Below are 23,246 nucleotides of genomic sequence, written 5' to 3'. Positions count from 1 at the left end.
GAGGCGGTCTCCTCTGTGAGGACGGTCTTATCAGTCCACCATATGACCAAAGAAGCAGGGGATACAGTTGATAGGATTTCAAAATGAATATTACTTCGTAGACAAGAAGATGTGCTTTCTTTAGAAAATTTATACAGGCAACGACATGAGAACTCGACGAAACATAATATTTTCCCCGGAGTGGTAAGTGTTTACAGCTTACAGAAATACACACATACTATCAATATGGCTTATACATCTGAAAATGAACACATAGTAACTTTTCAACACTTAAGTAGATTGCTATTTGTTTATATAATTCCCCAAAGGAACTTCTCTGACAGGTAACACATATTCTTGGACACGTTTGCAGCGATCTGGTCGTAAATACACTGGAGCAGGAGACGCCCCAGCCTCGAGTCTCCTAGTCTCTCGTACAGACCCTGAAGCAAATATATCCAAGAAAGCCCACGCAAGTCTAGAAAATGTGACAAGTCTAGATTTCCACAGCTTCAGGGTCTCTGAAAATGAAGAATGTCTCAGGGCTCCTTTTCATATTGTTTTTTACTATGAACTTTTTTTTGTTCATTTCAGAGACTAGAGTCTCCCTGACCTTTCTCCAAGTCGGTAGCGGTTATTTCACCCGATGTCAGAAATATTTTGGCAATACACCGTTCTTACCCAAGGCACAACTACGGTTTACAATTGGTTGAGTTTCCCATGTCACCATGTGATAGCACACAATCACCCAAGCCAGACACCAGGACAATACAGTCATCATCTCATTTTAAAGGGGTTTTCTTATAAATATTTTCATACAACACTTTTTACGTTCCTTGATATGTTTTGCATGTATACGCTTTTCCTGTGATTCTAAACTGCCGATACGTATTTTCCTGTTTAAAACAAAGAATAAATGCATTTTGTTTCAAGCCAGTATTTGAATTAAGTATTTGATTTTCATGATAACATAATTAGGCATAGATGACACATGATATAGTCAAACAATTTGTGAATTCTTGTTTTCAATTATCATCGGACTATATGTTTTCGGAAGTACAAAATGGGTCAGTTTGCGTCACACAGACATTGTAAATACCCGGATGACCTCTTGCGTTTCAGTTTTCATGAATTAGTGACAAGTTTTACGATTGTTCGTGTGATAATGGTGAGGTGAGGTGAGGTGAAACTGGGTTTACCGTCGCACTTAGGATTATTTCGCTCATATGACGACGTGCATGCGCGTGTATGTGTGGTTGCTTGTACTTGCCCAGTAGGGGGACTGGTTATATAGTGCTAGCTCACCGTGATGCCATGCCGCAGTTAAGCATCAATACCCTACTCAGACACATTATCTGATGATTGTCTTAAGAGGGTGAGGTGAAATAGGGTTTAACGTCGTGCTTGAGAATATTTCGCTCATATGACGACATACATGCGTGTGTATGTGTGGCTGCTTGCACTAGCCCATACTTAAGCTGGTTTTAAAACGCTAGCCCACTGTGATACCATGCCTCAGTTAAACATGAATACCCCACTCAGACACATTATACTGACTCCGAGCCGACCAGTCCTTGGTGTATCCATTACTGCCGAGCACCAGGCAGGGACCAACAAGCACCATATCTTAATGTCTTTTGGTATGACGCGGCCGGGGATCGAACCTTCCGCTCTCCGGGCGGACGCTCTAACCACTACACCACGGAGGCGGTCGTGTGATAATGGAGAAAGCAAAGGATGTCCGAAAACCCACAAGACGAGAATACACCAACTCCTGTAAGTGCGAATTCTCTTTCATGGGCAAATGAAATCAAAGTAAAAAGATGCAAACAATTAGCTAAGCATACACTTGATAACATAGCATATTACCCTGCACCCGTGTTTCATCAAATTATCTGAATAACTGATGGTTGGGGGTGAAACTGTTTACACATGGGGTTGCCATGGCACCAAACCTTAGTTTGGGCAACATGAGGAGAGGCTGTCTGGAAAATCCAGACAAACTTGCACCGGCTTCGTGGCAAAGCTGTAAATGGATTTAAGAAGTCCGAAACTCCGCTTGGATGAACGGTAACGTCTTGGCCAGTTTGCCTTGTATGTTAATTTCCCCATGTCCAGTTCTAAAAAATACTTTTAAAGAGTTGAGTTGGGCTATACGTCACATCGGCATTTTTCCAGCCATATAGTGACGAGAACAAGTCTGCATTAATAAACATTTCAAGTACAAAATCAAAATGAGTTTTGTTTCAAAAACATATATAGCCTATTCATTCCATTGTCATTTAAAAACAGAAAATGTCATAGCACTAAATATTCAAAAGCACGCAATTTGTTATTCACATTACACAGTTACAATTTATGATACGGATCAACTTCCCTCAGGAGTTAACAATCAGATGCTCGCTCACGCGGGAAAACAGATCTTTCAGATTTGTCGCATCATAATGTGAATCCCTTGTAGTCGAAAAGTCCACACTGTCAAGCAGAATATGCTTGATGGTGAACACCTCATGGCAAGAGACACACATGGGAGGTCCATGCCCATCCGTTTTCAGCAGATAGTCATGAGTAAAGCGAATGTGGCCAATACGACATCGTCGTAAAATTACCTCATTACGTCTTGACTGACAACCCAAGGAGGTATAACCAATTGTTGGCTTCAATTCATACAGTTTATTTCTTCCTACTTGGGTGTCCCACCTGTTTGGTATGAGGTCCCGAGTATAACTTTTGATAGTGGGTTTGAAATCACTGTACGGGATCAGCAGTGGAGATAAGGGTTTGTTAAGAGCTGCTTTAGCTGCAGCATCGGCCTTTGTCACAAGTTTGTGTTACCTGGGTATCCTCCCATTTGTCAGACGTCCCAATAGTCAGACAGGTTAAAACAACAAACCATCTGGTTGAGTGCACAGCTAAGCCAACGTGACCCGGCAAACTTTTAAAGAGAATCTCTGCCTTGTGATCGACTACTTTAAAGGAGAATACGAGAGAATTGCAATAATTTGCTGGGTGAAAGATAAAGTCATCAGAAACACATACCCAATTTTTTCACTTCAAAAATATGAATATTTATGTTTTAATCGCGAAAACAGTTTTATGTTAACTGAGCTTCGGCCATTATGCATATTTCGCTGGGACTCACGTGACCTTTCCGTTCGTGACGTCAGATGTGCCTAGAGTCTGCCATCTTGCCAAAGACCAAGAGCTACAGTGGTACAAATCTTGTTGTTTCTGTCGTTTTAGTTAATGGTACTATGGTGTATTGCGTTGCCTGGGGATGCACGAAATCATCGAACAATGGAAAGAACCAGCATTTCTTCCGTTTTCCTAGTGAAAGGACAGATTTGGACAGGAGAAAGGTTTGGATCCATAAGTGTGAACGTGGGGACAAAAACTGGAATCCTAGCAAGAATGCAGTACTGTGTTCCGATCATTTCGAGTCGGATGCATACGAAAGAGACCCATTTCGCCTTGCACAATTGGGATATGAAAATCCAAAAGCTAGACTGAAGAAGGACGCAGTGCCCACGAGATTCAGCACAAAAGGTTTCGCGGATGGTTTGCCGCCAAGTGTTACACGAGGAGCATTCAGTAAACGACAAACGGACGAGGTAAGCTCGAACGTCTTTCACCCAAGATGTCACGGTCTGATGTTTTATCTTGGTAAGAATAATTTTAAAAACGAAATTCCTTTTTTATAGAAACACATAATAATCCGTTCATTCAGTGTAATGTGTTAGCCAATCAGATCGCTGGAGGTAGTGAAGTCAAGCGCTGACGACCTAGTTTTGTATAGACACTCAGTCTTTGGCGATTTAATAAAAACCATCAAATGCATCCCCACGGAAAGCGCATGTATATGCCCCCTACACACATCGGAGATATGGACAAGAGCTTTTGATACTTGTGAGACCTTTAAAATACGATATATTCATTGACGTGTGCGTAATTGTCCGGTTTTCGATCATGTCACCATATTTCTGTGATGAACCTTTACACGTTATATAGTAGGGGGGCTGGATAGTAAACCAGGGTTTTACATAGCTCTTCTAGGAACCTAACTAACATATGATTCTTTTATCAAATCTATCACATTTCACAATGTCTGAAAATACTTATTAAATTTCAAATGACCATATTATCGACAGCATTAGAATTATAAACTATTTTTCGCAATGTTATTGAAAAGAAACAATTCTCGGACACATGCTTCGGCAACGGGTCCACACCAAAGTTGTCAAAGAGCAGAGTAACGATGTTTCGAGAAAAAAAATCATACAAATTGAATAAACTGATGAATAAAATCAACAACAGTACTCATAAAAGTTGTCAAACGTATATTAGAACTTACTATTTCCATCTTTTTTGAGCGATCGTGAAATGTAATTGAAGTGACATCTCAGCTTTCTTCGCCTCGAGTATGCTCGGACACGATGTTTAATGCTAAAACATGCATGAAGCATTTTTGGCAGGTCATAACCGAGCTCGATATGTCCACTAAGTTTCATAATATATGTATAGATGGTGATTGTTTGCGTAACACGTGAATAGAGGGATTTTACCCAATACTTTCATCTGAACCTATAAGTTTTCGTTTACGAGCACGGTATCCATTGCTGTAATATGATTGGCTGCCTTAGGTCACATGCACAATTGTGGCCAGTCACGATGCTTATAGCAAACTCTGGGAAATAAGCGTCATTAGAAACCAACCTTTATCCAATAAAATCGGTTCTTACAACTGCGAAAATACTCTTGGCAAAGGTACAATAATATTGTTTATGTTCAGAGCTCTCGAACGATACCCATCATCAAACGAATCGCCTCACATGTTATTCATACAAAGCTTCGAAAACTGAGGTATTTCCCGCTGTTGCATCATGTTAGCGAGCGGAAAGCCACTGATGTCGGGAAATAGACGACCATACATATTATTTGAGAAATCTTTTTAAAAATAATTTTCAAATATTGCGTCCATAAGGACGCACTGGATTTTCGTTTGGGGGTCCTTCATCAAATTTCTAAGTCCAATACGCAGGAATCCCGCGTCCCGTAAAACCCTGGTAAACCAGGGCTTTGTTTATCGATTTTCTGACCCGCAGTGGGGGCCTGTGGAGGTAAGTATAGTTTGGGTAGTTTTCTATATGCATACTGTTACCGTAGATCGTTGATTTTCATTCCCGAATATTCCGTTTATACGACATCTTACTGTATAAGTTACTGTTAGTGGTATATCTTTTAACATTGATTAAATTAAATCTTATTGTGATCAAATATCCTGGTGTTACGGTTTTCACTCAGATAAGAAACAAGCGCTTAAAAATATACACAAATAACAGAACAAGCGTATGATCGTACCTACTCGTTAATATGATGTATTTGTTTCCTTATCATTAATTACTGTCACCACGGAAAATGAAGCGAAAGTCGATTTCGTTCGCTTCTGGGGACTCCAAGCCGCCATGATACTATGGAGTGACGTCACCTATTTTCACTCGCCTCATTGGTTGGCTATATTTGGCCTCCCAGTCGCGCACAAGCTGGTCCGTTGCACTGCAGGGGAAATCCCATCACGAAGTGAAATTAATATACTTAAATTGAGGTGATGAACCTGCCAACACTTGAAAAGTTAAAGGTCACATGTAACCAAAAAATCAAACATAATTAAAACACAATTATCACTTATTCGTGACATATAATATACATTGCTGGTTATGAAAAAATATAAACAAAATTATAAGCGTACAATCGCAAATCAAAAGTGCAATATTGTGTACTTTGGTTTACTTCCCAAGAAACGAAGCAGCCGGGATACCGAACCCAGTCAGAGCGGGTGGGTGTGCACTCAAGTGTAACGGCTGGTTCATTTGTGTATGCCCTCACGGCTTATTGTGTGTGTATATGTAGAAATGTTGGGTTTTGTAAATACCGTATATGACCGTCTATAAGCCGAATTTTGAGGACCAAAAAAAGCAGTCTGTAGAAGGGGGTCGTCTTATCCATGAGTTACACTTTCGTCAAACTTTTTTCCAGGGGTAAGAAAACAACATCGTATCACTTCGTGGGAACAAACAACAGAAGACGACTTTGTCAGTAGAGACGTCAAATTTGCAATTAAACATCACTAGACAAGATTATTTACCATTTAAGTTATAAGTTGTTTTTGCTGGGCATTGTTTTATTTGCAGGGATTAAGATTACCGTGCGTATTTGTCTCGTTACACAAAGCCGGAAATAGCAATCAGCTGTGCACATCGTTTCCGGCCAACAAGTTCAAACATGCACAATAATATAGCGGGACGAATTCTGGCGCAGTCATCAGTAAAATATAACACATATTACCGTTATTTAACCCAAAGAAATATATCCTAGCATTGTGTAATTTTAGTTACAGTTTTGCTCTATAAATTAATTAAGATTACCGTCGCGTGTTGTCTCCATTACACAAAGCCGGAAATAGCAATCAGCTGTGCACCGCGTTTCCGGCTTAACAAGTTCAAACATGCACAATAATATAGCGGGATCTAATTCTGACGCTTGTCATCAGTAAAATATAACACATAATACCGTTATTTAACCCAAAGAAATATATCCTAGCATTGTGTAATTTTAGTTGCAGTTTTTGCTCTATAAATTAATTAAGATTACCGTCGCGTGATTTGTCTCCCATTACACAAAGCGGAAATAGCAATCAGCTGTGCACACGCTTTCCGCTTAACAAGTTCAAACATGCACAATAATATATAACGGGATGAATTCTATTGATTGAATACTATTATTTAACCCAAAAATATATCTAGCATTGTGTAATAGTTTTATGTAAAAATATATAATCAACACTAAGGTTATCACGGACCATCATGAACGTGGTAAGCACGTGACATGGAGCGAAGCAGCGGTAATCAGTTTGTGATTGTTGAATGGGGTAAAATAAGCAAGCCAGTTTGTTGCTACAATAAATATGATATTTAGAGAAGCAAAATATATTATGCATTTTCTGTCAACTACACTTCGTTTCGATCCGTGAGTAGACACAATATATATGACAGTGAATTCTTTGAATAATGTGGATCGACAGTGACACGGAATTTGATGGGTTTACGGCCGATGACTTGTGAAAATCTCAGAACTCTCTTGCAGAAATGTCAGTGTTTATTGTTAGTGGACTATTTTTCTTATTGTCATATATATATAGATGAAATATGGACACTTAAATAATATATTTTGATACAAAAGTTGACTTCAGTTTTTATTTACCGATGGTACTTTTTCACAAAATGGCGTCTCGTTGTTGATGCAAGCAGTGATCTTCGGGATATAAAAAAAGAACACAAACACATGTTGCCACAATACACCGGTAATCTTTATTATGTAATATTCTCACCAACACTTACGCTGTATATCCACTTTCCAAATGGCGTCTCGTTGTTGATGCAAGCAGTGATCGTTAAAAAAAGGTAAACAAACACCGGTAATCTTTATTATGTAATATTCTCGTAATGGTGTCTCGTCGTTGATGGAACATACTTACCGGGTACTCTGGTCTCTGTTGGCCGCGACCCATCGCAGGGGGTCGGCCTATCCATGAGAGATATGATTTTGACACTGATTTTGAGGGTCAAGTTTGGGGGTCGGCTTATCCATGGGATCGGCTTATAGACGGTCATATACGGTACATGCTCATTTTTTGTGTATAACATTTTGCAATCAACAGACATCATAACATGTCAAGTGTTCAACTATCACACCTGCCTGTCTGTGTAATTACATAATGTGACAGAGACCGAACCGGGCCATAAATCAATGCATTTTGTTTATGGTGTATAGCCTGATTGGTGTTAAGTTCAAATTGCATGTGGTCAGTGATAGCAGCTGTGTATTAAATATTGTCATTAGCAGACAGGCAGGCAGGCAGACACACAGGTGTCAATAAAACAAGACATTGAGTTTTGTCTGTGACAACGACATATCTATATCACAGTTAAAATTTCTGTCAACGCTAAATAATGACATTGCTTTTAAGTATCGAACTGAGAAAGTGACTCGGTAAGAAGAATGTGTGGTGAAATTATATAAACAGTTACTTTACTGTCATAACATATAAAAAGCTCGCGCCTGTGAGATATAAACAAAACATTAGAAAAATAGCTCACACCAAAGCCTTCACCGAGTATTCACCGGACAACCCGCTTCCAAGCTGCGCGAACCTATTTCACTGCGCACGTGCTATGAGCACAGCCCAGCTGTTGAAACCCGTTTTCCCCAGAAAAGTCGGGGGAAAATTAGTGAAACGTTTGAACTCCGATTTTGCGCGGTTTATTTCATCGCGTTATTTTTCAACTTTATAAGTTGAATTTGCATTTTTGACGATTTGTTTCGGTAAGTCCATACCGAAAGGTATCAGAATCTGCAAAGTTGTGTTTTACGTTGCATGTGACCTTTAACGTTTATAACGTCTTTACATGGTATTAACACTTGCATATTGTACATCAATCTTCTGGTTCGTCATGGCAAGTCTGCATTCCTTCTCACCCACATGAGACAGGTGTACAAAACATAGGTGAGTCCAATATGTGAACATGCAGGGTGAGTGCATAGTCTGTCGTACAGACCCTGAAGCAAATATATCCAAGAAAGCCCACGCATGTCTGGAAAATGTGGCAAGTCTAGATTTCCTCAGCTTCAGAAAATGAAGAAAGTCTCAGGGCTCCTTTTCATTATATTATATTTTCTTTTACTTTGAACTTTTTTCAGTAAAATATGTTCATTTCAGAGACTAGTTGTTAGGCTAGGTGAGTGCACTGTGCCCATTTAACAAATTATACATTGTCGTACTTCTTCTGGCTGCCATTTCCTACACTGGACTTTTAGCATAGTTCACTCTCATCCTAGGCTGTGAATCTTCAGTATCTGTAGAGTCTGCATCATGAACGCGCCCAGCTAACACAAAAATGTTTTAAAAGCATCCCAAAAACATTTCGTGAAATGTTCCAGAACCATGTTTTCTTCACGTGATTTTGCATAGTTCCAGAAATGTTTTAGAAACATTTTCAAAAACGTTTAACTATAAGGTTTTTAAAAAGTTTTCCTGAGATGTTTTGGAAATGTTTTAAAAAAATGTTTTATTCACGTGATTTTTTTATGGTTCCAGAAATGTTTTAGAAACATTTACAGAAACATTTGACTTTAATGTTTTCAAAATGTTTTCGCAAAATGTTAGCAAATGTTTTCAAAAAATGTTTTATTCACGTGAATTTGTATAGTTCCAGAAACGTTTTACATGACGCATGATTCCTGCGTATTTGTCGCAACAATTTTGTAAAGGACTCTCACAATATTATCATACAAGTCAAGCTTGACGCAAGTTTTATGGGTGACCCTCAGAATTCAGTTCAATAAAATCAGTTTGATAAGCAAACAATGATAGTTTTCGATGATAGTTTGACTTTAACAGAGCTGTCAGATTGTTCCAAAGAACTCAGAGGAGACAGTAATCCTTGCTACTGGCTCGGGTGACACTGCTACAAAAAGACGTACATCAGACCGTATTACCCTCGAGAAAAGCATACAACTTATATTACTAAATAGTTATATAAATGACAATACAAAATAAAACAATAAAATATTTGCCAAACTCTTCCTTTTTGATTTATAAACACAAAGGAATATTAAATTTTCATGACTCCCAAATATTGAAAATGACTCCCAAAAATAGACATTGTGAGTCACCATGACTCCCATGTTTCAAAGTCTGTGTAAAACTCTGGTTTTAGCAATGTTTTCTCTAACATTAAGTGATCATATTCTATGAAGGTTTTCTGAAAACATTTTATAGATGTGACTTTGTATGGTTCCAGAAATGTTTTAATAACATTTCCTTTGATCATAGTTTTAACGTTTCAAACATATAGAACAGCCCTGATAACAATTGGGTGGTATTTTGTATAAAACAAACCACTAGAACAAAACGTGAAACACTAACAGTTAACATAATTTGTCTGTGACAAATGGTCAGACTTTACAAGGAAACCCAAACAGACTGCAAAACAGAGAATGGCAGACTTGCAGTCAACAATTTTATTAATTTTTCAGAAAACGTGTACACTTTTCGAGTCTTTGCTTTTGCAGTCATCCATATTTCTGAAACATAGAAAACTTTCATTAATCTTAAGCAGGTACTTGAAATGTAATATTTACTCCAAGCAAGTGACACTAACCAGTAGATTAAGTCTTCTACCACGTTTGTATAGACATGTGTTTGGTAGACATGAACACACAATGTGATGGGAATGATTGATATGGTAAAATCCAGAATCATGCTGAATACCAAAGATGTAGCAAGCACAGAATCTCACTTACTGGTCAGAGGCTGGGTACAGGTACAAATCTAATTTTGCAATAAAGAGCCCAAAAGATATCAACATGTTTATAGACAAGGGTATAAACAACAGCTGCACTTACGTAATTCACAGCTCCTGGATTATTTGATGTATTCCTCCAAAACTCCATCATGTGTTTGTATCTCCTGGAATGCTTGTCTCATTTTCGCCCTTGCTGCAATGAAAAATAACAATGTTCCACATTATCACAAGTTATAAATTGAACCATTTTCAATAAAGCATAAGTAGGATCTAGTCAGCCCAAAGCTGAAATATACTGTGTAATTGCCTAAAGTTTTTGAGGGGTCGACGTGTGTAGATTTAACACCAACATTTATTACCCACGTGGTCAACGTATGGCAGGGCTCCAGATAATTTTTCAACATCAGGAGTACGTACTCCTTATTTGTTCAATATTGAGTACTGGAAAACCCTAAGTGTACATTTAGAGTACTGAATGGAAGCTAATGGACTATCAGTAATCTTGTGTTTCGTTTCATATATGCACCACAACATTGCTACTCTTGTGTAAACAGGTCAAGTTTACTGTAGGAGGCTGTACGAGGCGATGACAACTGACATGCGTCGTGACGTCGGTTACCAAGGGGACAGACGAGAATGGCGTTGTGACATCAATACAGTGTGACGTCTGCAAAAGTGACTACAGAACAAAATTCTTCCACAACCTCTTTATGAAACCGTTTTCGGTTTGAAACCATAACTATAACAAAAATACGCTGTTTTGTCAATTTAATGCATGTAAGACGTGGGTAATAAATAAAATACCACACTCTGCCTCATTACATACGAATTATACAAAATTCGTGACTTTCATATGGTTTCTGTTATAGGGCGCTGGCCACACGTTTATTTCTGGCTCTCGTTTAGAAGGGAAATACATCTATCCGAAGACAATGAATTAATTTGTCTGGGGAAATATAAAGAATACACTGTAAACACTGTACAATCTTTATTATATCGTCTCTGCTTCAGTATAGCACTTGAAAACATGCGGCAATGGTGGACAAACAACAATCTGACAATCCAGCAGATGGTCATTCAACATTTAGTTTAGGGACCGTTCATAATTTATGGCTGGGGGGTGATGATGATTTTTATGGAGAAGCATGTACAATGTGAATGATGCGCCTTCCCCCCCCCAAAAAAAAATAAATAAAAATAAATAAATAATAATAATAATATATATATATATATATATATATATGTACAAACTAGGTGACCCCCTGCATGTCATGTACAAAATATATGACCCCCTCCCCTTCCCATACTTTCTAAGCATAATTTTAATTCAAAATTGCTCTCTCTTTCCTCCCTCCTCTTCTTTCCCTCTCTCTCTCTCCCTCTCTCCCCATACATGTGTACAAAATTGATTACCCCCTAGTTTCCCAGAACAAAACGGGTGACTCCCCCTTAAAAATCATCATCACCCAGCCATAAGTTAAGACCGGTCCCTTAGACAGTGTAAATTAACTAGAATGTATCTGTCATTTCTTTTAAGAAATAGTTTTTAATAACATACATAGACTATGACAGTATCTATCACACAGTCAAGTGAATCAGAAACTATTTGAATTCTTTCGATTCCCCATTTTCGTGGTATAAAATCGACGCCACTTTCTCAACGACTGAAGTGAGTATAATTGTCATAGTTTAGAAAAAGAAAAGAAAATTAGTTGTAATGTTAAAAAATAATAACATGGAAAAAATTAATGACAATAAGGGCCATTGGCTTGTGGCATACATTTATGATTGAAAACCAAACGTAATAGCGGCAATAACCGCCTTACTGAACTCTGCTTGAACACATACTGCTCGCTCTTGATAGCCTAATTATCCTTTTATGTAACATAATCTTAATTAGGTGCAAACTCTCTTAGACATCCTTAACAATGATGTAGAGCTAAATTCGACATTCTGGTGATTTTGATGATTACATTGCTCGCGCTATATCGGGGGAGTACCGTGCTTGATCGGAGTGCACAAAGAGTTTCACTGGTAGGGCAGATGCCCAGTCGCTGTCGTGAGAAGTTTTATTGACAATGGAAATCTGGAAGTGAAGTTATATAAAAAGCAAACAAACATCAATATTATTTGCTGGAGATCATTAATACCACTTCAGATGCAAATCAAATAACCGAAAATCAGTGAGATCAGTCATCTGCTGGTGACAAGCACCCTATAAATAGGAAGCCACGTGATCACAACACTCCCTCGCAGCGCGGAGCAAAAAGTATACATACAAAATTCCCAAATGTTGAGATCGGCAACAGTTTCGTCCATCGCCCATACGATATCATCGACCGCCTCCGTGGTGTAGTGGTTAGAGCATCCGCCCGGAGAGCGGAAGGTCGCGGGTTCGATCCCCGACCGCGTCATACCAAAAGATGTTAAAATATGGTACTTGTTGGTCCCTCCCTGGCGCTCGGCATTAATGGGTACAACAAGGACTGGTCGGCTCGGAGTCAGTATAATATGTCTGAGTGCGGCATGGTATCTCAGCGGGCTAGCACTATGAAACCAGCTTAAGTCTGGGCTAGTATAAGTAGCCGCACATACACATACACACTCATGCACGTCACCTCACCTCATACAATATCATCAACGCTATTTTTGTAGGAAACACTTGATATTTTTTGTGTGAAATAGATGAATATATCCTTTATCACTCAAGGTTAGTAAAATACAAACTTGAATGATATTAAAGATAAAATTACGTTTTTATCTTACTTCGTCGAAAACCCCTGTCACCGCGATTCCCTGAATCATGTTTCTGAAACCCTAGCTACTTTTGAGTATCACAGTATTTTAATCGAGTGAATATCAAAATGTACATAAAACATAAAAATAGTGACTGTGAAATTAACTCACCGCCACCAAGGTCACATCGATTATCCAGTTCCCTTTATTACACAATGAGTTGAATGACAAGTTGGTAGGGTCCTGAATAAACTTCAACTAAGATGGCGGGTGCAAAATTATGATGTGACGGGTAACGTCAATCCGACGTAATTCCCAGTGGAAACAAGGCATTGTGTCACAACATTTTAAAAATGTTATCAAAACGTGTAGGTTTGTTTTGATGATACACATGACATACATATCATATTGGATAAACTTTGTGACCACAGTGCCAGATAGTCACATTAAACAGAAAGTCACAGAACAAAGCAGTAAGGGAAACCCCGAAGAGATCTTGTCTTCTTCCTTGGTGCTGTCTTAGCTTTCAAAGCTCTACTCGCCTCTCTCTCTGGTTTTCTCGTCATTGCATGTGATCTTACTTTCAGGAACCTTTGGACGATCTCTTCCAAGAGTTGACAACTGTTGTGTGTGTCTCCGACAAGGGAGTTCCAATACTTATTCACCAAAACATTTTTTAGGATGGCTTCTCTTAAGGACTTGTTTCCCATTTTGCCAGTTTTAACGACTGGTAGAACCTTCCTAGCTTCTGTCTCAAATGGTCTAACAATGAGAAAGAAAGAGCCACAGGGTTGTTGGAGACCACCTCTGTCAATTTTATTTGACCACTTCTTCACATCAGTGAGAAAGTTTCCTTCTTGGAATCTGAACTCTGTACTAACTTACTTATTGCCGACATCTTCTCCTTGTCCTGTTTTGCACTTTTCTTGACAGATTAGATAAAGAATCCTGCAATCAAATGTTGTACACTCTGATCTTGTTTTGCTCAGTTTAGAATTCTGCTTTTGTTGGTCTTCCTCACATCTATGCAAAAGTAACCTTATCATAGCACTGACAACACCATCAATGAAACTCGTAATGAAAACAGGAACAAAAGTCTCACCACTTCCAAGATCAATGCTGTCACTAACATCGCCTTCAACAGAATCTAGCACATCAAAGTTCATTGTCAGTTTGTGTACTTGTTTGAAGAATGCCTTGTGTTGAGACCTGTTGAATTTGGATTTAGCAAAGTCCCTGAATATTTCTTTAAGATGGGTTTACAATGGCTATGTGAGTACACTTGAGTGACCACTGATTTGTTTTGCAATGAAAATAACATGATGTCCATGGGCTGATTCTTGCATCACGTGGTACAGGCTGTTTTCAGCTTGGTAAGGGTGACGGACGTCGCTTCTCTAAGGACTTGTTCGCGATCATCTGGCAACCAGCTTGTTTGCTGCTTTGTTGTGTCTTCTTTCGGCAAGACATCATGGTCTATTGTATAGTGGTGTTCCAATGATCGAAAATAATCAAACATCGATCGAAAGAAGGATTAAAAATGATTGTTGATTGTACAAAAAAAACATATTTTCGATTAATCGGAATTTTGTTGTTTTAGTATAACACACCTGAATGAAGTAAACTCGCCATTAAAACTGACGAACATTCATGAACAAACATGCGCTCAAAAGTGTAAAGCTATGCGCATTGTATTTATAGACTTAGGATACTCATGAATGTTAATATATATTTAATGATATAAAGTAAAATAATCAAGCAATGAAAAGATGACGGTAAGCATTGTAAAAATCTCACCACTTTTATTGTTTAATAACAATTCCAGTGTCTTTCTTGCATGCATGCATTTCATTGCATGACAGTATTAGTTATTTAAAAAAAACATTAATAAGAAATTGCCTTGGGGAAAACGCTTAAAATTGGTGAATACATTCAAAATGTATATATTTCGATTATAATCTATAATTGTTCACACAAGTCCTCTGATAATCGATAGTCGATTTGGTTTCCGATTCCCAACACTACTACTGTAGGCTGTTGATGATCTGCTGCTGTAAAAACAAAATTGTTTACATCATTAAATCAGCAGCAGCAGCAGCAGCATTAGACTAAGGCTTAGTCTCTGAATATATATATTTTGATAGTAACAAACAAGCCCATTTATATTGAAAAGGAGCCCTAGGGAGACCAGAGATTCAGAACCTGAGGAAATCTAGACTTGCTTCATTTAGGGCTTTAGCACTGCAGAGAGGGCTTGGCAGTAGGGAAATTAATGTGGTTCAGGGACTGTGAGACAGACTACAGCAGCATGGCACTGAATGAATTCAAAATGCAATATGCATTCAGAATCGCCATTCAACAATACACTATACTGTATATAGTAACTCTATATACTTGTACCTACTGTTTTATCAAATGTTTATTATGTTGTCAAGTTTCTATTTGGTATATATTGCATAAAAGATTTAAAGCCCATTAACATTACAAAACATGAACAATATATCAGTCTGTTTCTGCTTACAGATGCCACGGAAAGTCAGAAAGAAGATTGGTCGAAAACCAAAGAGAGGCAAAAGTAAGAAGCTGATAGCTTCAACACATAATGATCACAACTACTGCCTGCATCAAAATCTTGATCCAGGGTAAGTTCTCAGGTTTTGATTTAAGGGGTGTTAAAGGCTTATTGGCACGCCTTTTTGAAAATATTGGGACATTGGTTTATCAACAGTAGGACGTATGCACTCACTTCAGCTTTCTTATATACAATAAGATACTATTTATTACATACGACTGGCATGAAATCAATGATTGAAAGTTTGAGTCGGCAGGAATCACAACCGGATATCACAAACTACGGCATATTGTCACACTAGCTCATGCACAAAATGGCTAAAGCAAAAACGGCCCAAGTGGGAATTACTGCAGGTGTAGTCTGTTCACTGAAGCACTTTACTGCTAACAAATGAGGAAATCGTCCATTTTTAAGTAAAGATGATTTGTGGGAAGTGTCATTGCAAAAGTCATCGGTGCTGGCATTTCAGGGTTTCTAGATTGTGCTACCAAGTTTAAGATTTTTCCTTAGGCCAAACAAAAAATGTTGTGGTTCCGATTACACCTCTTTAAAATTTAGGGTAGGTAGGTCGGAAGTTTGTTTTTTAACAATTACATAGTTTTTAGAAGTAAAGTGTAAACTAATAATGCATTTATCAATGTGTAATTGTTTATTCAATCAAGCTTAAGGCCATCATATCGACTTTCCTATCAGAATGACCAATATTTGTTGGTGCCAGGGAAAAACAATGGTATCTGAAAGCATATTTTATTCTTTCCGCCCTAAAAAATAGGGTCAGGGAATTGGAACCACAACATTTTTATCCCCTTCAACCCGTTAAAATGGACTACATCCGTCGCGTCGTCCGTCCGTCCGTGCACATTTGTCTTTTCGGAGCAGAACTCTAAAACCGTTCACTTTTTTTCTTCACCAAACTTGGCACATAGATAGATCTGGTGGTGTACTGGTGCCTTTTGGTAGTTTTGGAATTCTGAATAAAATATTTTTGGCGTTTCCGTGGCAACAAGTTTTGACTTAGCCTGAAATTGGTGGTAGTACACTTTTCCAGAGCAGAACTCTAAAACCGTTCACTATTTCTTCACCAAACTTGGCACATAGATAGATCTGGTGGTGTACTGGTGCCTTTTGGTAGTTTTGGAATTCTGAATAAAATATTTTTGGCGTTTCCATGGCAACAAGTTCGTCTTAGAATGAAATTGGTGATAGTGCTCCTTTCTGGAGCAGAACTTTAAAACCTTTCAATACTCTCCTTCCACTTTTTATATACATACCTAAATATTTGACATAATCATAACATCCTAGACATAATCATGAAGAGTATTTTGCCATTCGGGGGGATATTGATGACTTTGTCTTCTTGTTGAAACATCTTTCAGAAATGCATTAACATGATGAAGTAAAGTAACAAGTTCTTTACATTTTCAGTGAACACCACATCATCCACACGTTAATGATGGAACCACAGAATGCTGGCATGGACTGTGAGAGAGCATTGCCAGAAACAGGTGATCTAAAGAAAGAACCTGTTACTGACACAGGTGCAAACACTGACTGTGAGAGAGAATTGCTGGACATAGATGACCTGAAACAAGAACCTGTTACTGACACAGGTGCAAACACTGACTGTGAGAGAGAATTGCTGGACATAGATGACCTGAAACAAGAACCTGTTACTGATATAGGTGCAAACACTGACTGTGAGAGAGAATTGCTGGATATTAGTGACCTGAAACAAGAACCTGTTACTGACACAGGTGCAAACACTGACTGTGAGAGAGAAATGCTGGACATAGGTGACCTGAAACAAGAACCTGTTACTGATATAGGTGCAAACACTGACTGTGAGAGAGAATTGCTGGATATTAGTGACCTGAAACAAGAACCTGTTACTGACACAGGTGCAAACACTGACTGTGAGAGAGAATTGCTGGACATAGATGACCTGAAACAAGAACCTGTTACTGATATAGGTGCAAACACTGACTGTGAGAGAGAATTGCTGGACATAGATGACCTGAAACAAGAACCTGTTACAGATATAGGTGCAAGCACTGACTGTGAAAGAGAATTGCTGGATATTAGTGACCTGAAACAAGAACCTGTTACAGATATAGGTGCAAACACTGACTGTAAGAGAATTGCTAGACATAGATGACCTGAAACAAGAACCTGTTACAGATATAGGTGCAAACACTGACTGTGAAAGAGAATTCCTGGATATTAGTGACCTGAAACAAGAATCTGTTACTGACACAGGTGCGAACACTGTCTGTGAGAGAGAAATGCTGGACATAGATGACCTGAAACAAGAACCTGTTACTGACACAGGTGCAAACACTGACTGTGAGAGAGAAATGCTGGACATAGGGACCTGAAACAAGAACCTGTTACTGATATAGGTGCAAACACTGACTGTGAGAGAGCATTACTGGAAATAGATGACCTGAAACAAGAACCTGTTACTGACACAGGTGCAAACAATGACTGTGAGAGAGAAATGCTGGACATAGGGGACCTGAAACAAGAACCTGTTACTGACACAGGTGCAAACACTGACTGTGAGAGAGCATTACTGGAAATAGATGACCTGAAACAAGAACCTGTTACTTACACAGGTGCAAACACTGACTGTGAGAGAGAAATGCTGGACATAGGGGACCTGAAACAAGAACCTGTTACTGACACAGGTGCAAACACTGACTGTGAGAGAGAATGCTGGACATAGGTGACCTGAAGCAAGAACCTGTTACTGACACAGGTGCTGATATTGAACACTGACTGTGCGAGAGCATTACTGGAAATAGATGACCTGAAACAAGAACTTGTTACTGACACAGGTAAAAACACTGACTGTGAGAGAGCATTACTGAAAATAGGGGACCTGAAACAAGAACCGGTTACTGATATAGGTGCAAACACTGACTGTGAGACAGAATTGCTTGAAATAGGTGATCTCAAGAAAGAACCTGGTACTGACATAAGAGAAGGCAATGACTTTGAAGGAGCATTAGTGAAAACAATTGATCTAGAGCTCAAGAAAAAGAATCATTTTGAAGTTATAACAAAGTGTTGTGCATGTACTGAGTGTGGGAAAACATTTGGACAGTCATCGACCCTGGAGTATCATTTGAGGATTCACAGTGGAGTGAAGCCTTACCATTGTACTGAATGTGGGAAAGAATTTAGACAATCTGGTCACCTGAAGACACACATGAGCAGTCACAGTGCAGTCAAGCCTTATGAATGCAATGTGTGTGATAAAAAGTATAAACTTCCAGGTGATCTGCGGACACACATGAAGGTTCACAATGGAATCAAGACTTATCAGTGTGAGGTGTGTGAGAAAACGTTTACACAGTCTTGTGCCCTCAAAGACCATATGAGAATTCACAGTGGAATGAAGCCTTATGAGTGCACTGACTGTGGGAAACAATTCTCTCAGTCAGGTAACCTGACAAGACACATGTTGACACACAGTGGAATCAAGCCATATCAGTGTGATGAGTGTGGGCAAACGTTTGTACAATTGGTTCATTTGCAGGCTCATTTGAACAGTCACAGCGAAATCAAGCATTTGAAGTGTGGTGAATGTGGGAAAGAGTTTAAACAATCATCTTCGCTGAAGATCCACATTAGGAGTCACAGTGGAGTCAAGCCTCATCTATGTAACGAGTGTGGGAAAACATTTACACGCCAAGCTCTGCTGAAAGCTCATTTGAGGATTCACAGCAGAGTGAAGCCTTATAAGTGTACTGAATGTGGGAAAGAATTTAATCAATCAGGTAACCTGAATAGACACATGAGCAGTCACAGTTCAATCAAGCTTCATGCCTGAGAAAAGACATAAACTTCCATGTGATTTGCAGAGGCATGTGAGTGTTCACAGTGGAATCAAACCTTACCAGTGTGGGGAGTGTGATAAGACATTTTCACAAGCAAGTGCCCTGAAAATTCATTTGAGAATTGACAGTGCAATCAAGCCTTATCTGTGCACTGAGTGAGGGAAACAATTTAGACGATCAGATTTCCTGAAGAAACACTTGAGCATTCACAGAGAAGTCAAGCAATGCAAGTGTGGAGAATGTGAGAAAGAATTTACACAATCATCTTATCTGAAGATAGACGTGAATACTCAGTGGAATGGATCCTCATCTGTGAACTGAGTGTGCAAAAACATTTGCACTCTCATCCACCCTGAAATGGCATTTGAGGATTCACAATGTTGTGAAGCAAGTAAAACAGAACCTTTCCAGTGCAGTCAGTTGGACAAAACATTTACAAACTCATGTGCCATCCATAACCATCTGAGGAATCAAAGTGGAGTCAAGCCACATGTGTCAGGACTGTGGACATATTTGTTTTGCCTTAAATGGCATGAAAAAGCACTGCCATTTGGGAAGAAATTTACACATTCATCTGACCTTCATTGACACATAAAAGATCACAGTGAAGCCTTAAACCCCAAGCTAAAAGCTGTGTAAAACCATACTTGCTCACTCACTCACTCATCAGACATGTCAGAAGTCCTTTTTACTGTCAACTTTCCTTGTCTAGTCCTGGAGGTGATAGTATCTCCTTTTCCAAGCCTCAAGAGGATACAAGTGATGGGAAAGAGTCACTTCTGTCCGCTTCACTAGTGTGTGAGAGTAAACATTTAAACATTTTCAGAGTTGTCTTAGCACACAATGTGGTGTGTGTCACACTGTATTTCTTGCATTTCAGTAAGACCAGGTCACACTTACGATCCTGTAATCTCTCTCTTATCTTGCCCGCCAGATGTGAACCTGTTATGGGTGTCAGTTTTGTCCGTTTTGAAGGATTTTGTGAACGTTTCTGAACTTTTAAGTTACCATCTAAGAAGTGCATACACCAGTCAAGGTGCTTCCAGTACATGTTGCTTTCACAAGAGGTTTTCGCCTTGTTTGTGTAAATGGCCAAGATGATGGCAGAGACTCTCTGTCTATGGTCTTTTCTTTCAGTTAAGAGCTCTGTTGAGAGCTAAAAGAAGGCATAAGTAAATCAATCTTTTTGCCTTGGGAGCCTGCATGGATAGTCTCATTGGCAATGAAAATGGCAATGGTATTGGTTTGTTTGTTTGTTTTGTATCACAACCTCATCTCGAGACCGCTTCTATAGTCCATCCTTTATTGCAGTAATCTGTTCTTTAAGTGGGGCGGTGGGTAGCCTAATGATTAAAGCGTTGGCTCGTCATGCCGAAGACCCGGGTTCGAATCCCCACATGGGAACAATGTGTGAAGCCCATTTCTGGTGTCCCCCGCCGTGATGTTGCTGGAATATTGCTAAAAGCGGCGTAACACCAAACTCACTCAGTCTTCTTTAAGTGGCATATGGTATGAACAAATGTTATGGCTTGACTACCTCTTTACTACAATAGATGCTTGTTTCATTGTAGATGCTAACACCATTATCAAGCAGAGTGATACACTACATTATGCTGAAGGATAATATATACATGAAGGATATATCCAATTGAAGAGGTTGATGTACAATGTGATGACATTACTGATAGTTGTTGTGAATGTAGATAACGGCTATGAAGAAAGATGGACAAAGAGTACAATGTTCACAAATGGTGTTTTAAAGTAACAGGACTTTGGGTCCTGTAAGTTTCGAGATGTCTATCTGACCCATTGAAAATTCGCAGAACCCATAGAATAAAATTAAACACACATTTCAGATTTAACATTTCTTATAACTGGCATTGAAAATTATTAACAAACATACGAATTATGAACAGCAAACAAGTGTCACTTCTCACATATAACAACTTCAGTCAAAGTCATTGTGAAATATACAGTCAGACACTGGGGCCGTGGGTTGTACAGTTCTATCGGACCGTTGGCAAATCTGCGGTTTGTCAGAGGGTCAGGCACTATTCGTGAACATTGAGAGTAGGAAAGGGCTTTTCTTGATTTGCCTGGATTAGATGATGGTAAGCTGAAGGGATGTAATAACCTTGATCTCTGTTGATTGTTGGGTTGAGTTGTTCGATGCTGGTACCTCAATCAGTTTTCTGATCTTGTAGTCTGGTTGGTTGGCTTGAAGGATGTTGATGTTGTTCCAAAGGATGATATGATTGGGGGTAGTCTTTTTTCATCACAGATGCCTGATGTTCTTTGCTTGATTATGGTGTTAGCATCTACACCGAAACATAGCATCTGCTACAATAAAGAAGTTGTCAGTCCATAAAATTTGTTCCTTTTCAGCATAAATCTTGTCCAGAAATTTATATCATTTAACTTTAGCTTCTCAGCATTTTTTCTCAAGATTGTCACATTTTGCTCGTATCACATCTGTATCAGTTACCTGGATGTCCTGCATTTGGCATCATTGACACCCTATGGTTCCTGACATTTGTTGATTTGGTACATCCGCCGGAATAATAACTTTGGTAGACCTAAGTTAGTTTCTTTGCTTTACACTGCAATCAGCAATATATTCCAGCTGTTTAGCAGCAGTCTATAATCATTGAGTCTAGGACCTGACAATCCTGATCAACAACATGAGCATCGATCTCTGCAATTTAGATAGGATGTGGTGTTTCAACCAAGTCATCGAGCCTGACCACCCAGTTCTGTTAGTTGCCTCTTATGTCAAGCAACAGTTTGCTGAAGAACAATTCTAACCCGGATCTTCTTCGGTACATGGCAATGAAGTAACAGTGGGAGAATTGTAAGAATGGTTAATAATGACTATTGTTTCATTTTCAAATGTTTATCTATTTGTCCTAAAAGTATTTTGGAACTATGACACATGAGTTTTCACAGTGGAATCAAGCCTTATCAGTGTTCCGATTCTGGCAGAGACTTTGCACAATAAGTACGTTTGAAGAACCACATTAGTCAAAGCCGAATCACACCTTATCAGTGTAACCATGTGCCTTGCAGGCCCATCTGAGGAATTGCAGTGGAGTCAATCACATATGTAAGGAATGAGGGTAAAATGTTTTGAACTTACATGACATGAAAAAGCACATGTGCCACAGTAGAAAGATTCCATTTCAGATTAGTGAATTTGAGAAGGCATTTACTCGTGATTGACACTTAATGTCTTGTTTGCCTTCTGTCATGTACAACATTAAAAGTAATATTGTCTTCTATCCATTTTGGGTAGTCAGTCTAGTTTCTATGAACATTGTATTACTATTACTAAAATTGTGACACACAACAAATAGAATCAGTGTTTTAACTTTTACTGCTGCGAATGAAATGTTACAAAAAGAGAGAAAGACAAATGTATCAAGGTAAGGCAATGATAAACAATCGATAAAAACAAATGCAAATGGACCACAACACAAGAAAGTGTTCACAAATAAGTTCAGAGGGTAAGTAGTGAGTGTGTCCACCTTATGCATTGATACGACCTTACACCTTTGCGTCGTTGAGGGTACTAAACGTCAAAGTCCAGGGAAAGATCATTTCATATCCGAGGATGATTTGCGGAGTTCCTGCAGTGTTTCAGGATTCGGATGACGTGGTAAAGGTCACTCCATTTCATCCCAAACGTGTTCAGGGGTAGCCCAGTGGTTAAAGCGTTCACTCGTCACGGCAAAGGCCCGGGTTCGATTCCCTACATGG

General features: G+C 38.9%; 1 protein-coding gene across 1 annotated transcript in view; it reads left to right on the top strand.

The window, feature by feature from the left end:
- Window positions 1-23,246, top strand: part of LOC124289262 — a 79,520-nt gene that overhangs the window by 4,429 nt on the left and 51,845 nt on the right. The window contains exons 3-8 of the mRNA XM_046725873.1: window positions 15,600-15,718; window positions 17,074-17,245; window positions 17,763-17,907; window positions 18,371-18,409; window positions 18,450-19,477; window positions 22,557-22,593. Of these exons, the coding sequence (XP_046581829.1) occupies window positions 15,600-15,718; window positions 17,074-17,245; window positions 17,763-17,907; window positions 18,371-18,409; window positions 18,450-19,477; window positions 22,557-22,593 (1,540 nt within the window). The remainder of the gene's footprint in view (window positions 1-15,599; window positions 15,719-17,073; window positions 17,246-17,762; window positions 17,908-18,370; window positions 18,410-18,449; window positions 19,478-22,556; window positions 22,594-23,246) is intronic.

Source organism: Haliotis rubra, unplaced genomic scaffold (assembly GCF_003918875.1).
Source record: "Haliotis rubra isolate DU_JTF1 unplaced genomic scaffold, ASM391887v1 Scf1117, whole genome shotgun sequence".
NCBI lineage: Eukaryota > Metazoa > Mollusca > Gastropoda > Lepetellida > Haliotidae > Haliotis > Haliotis rubra.
Note: the sequence above shows the minus strand (reverse complement) of the source record. Positions and strands in the feature narration are given on the sequence as shown.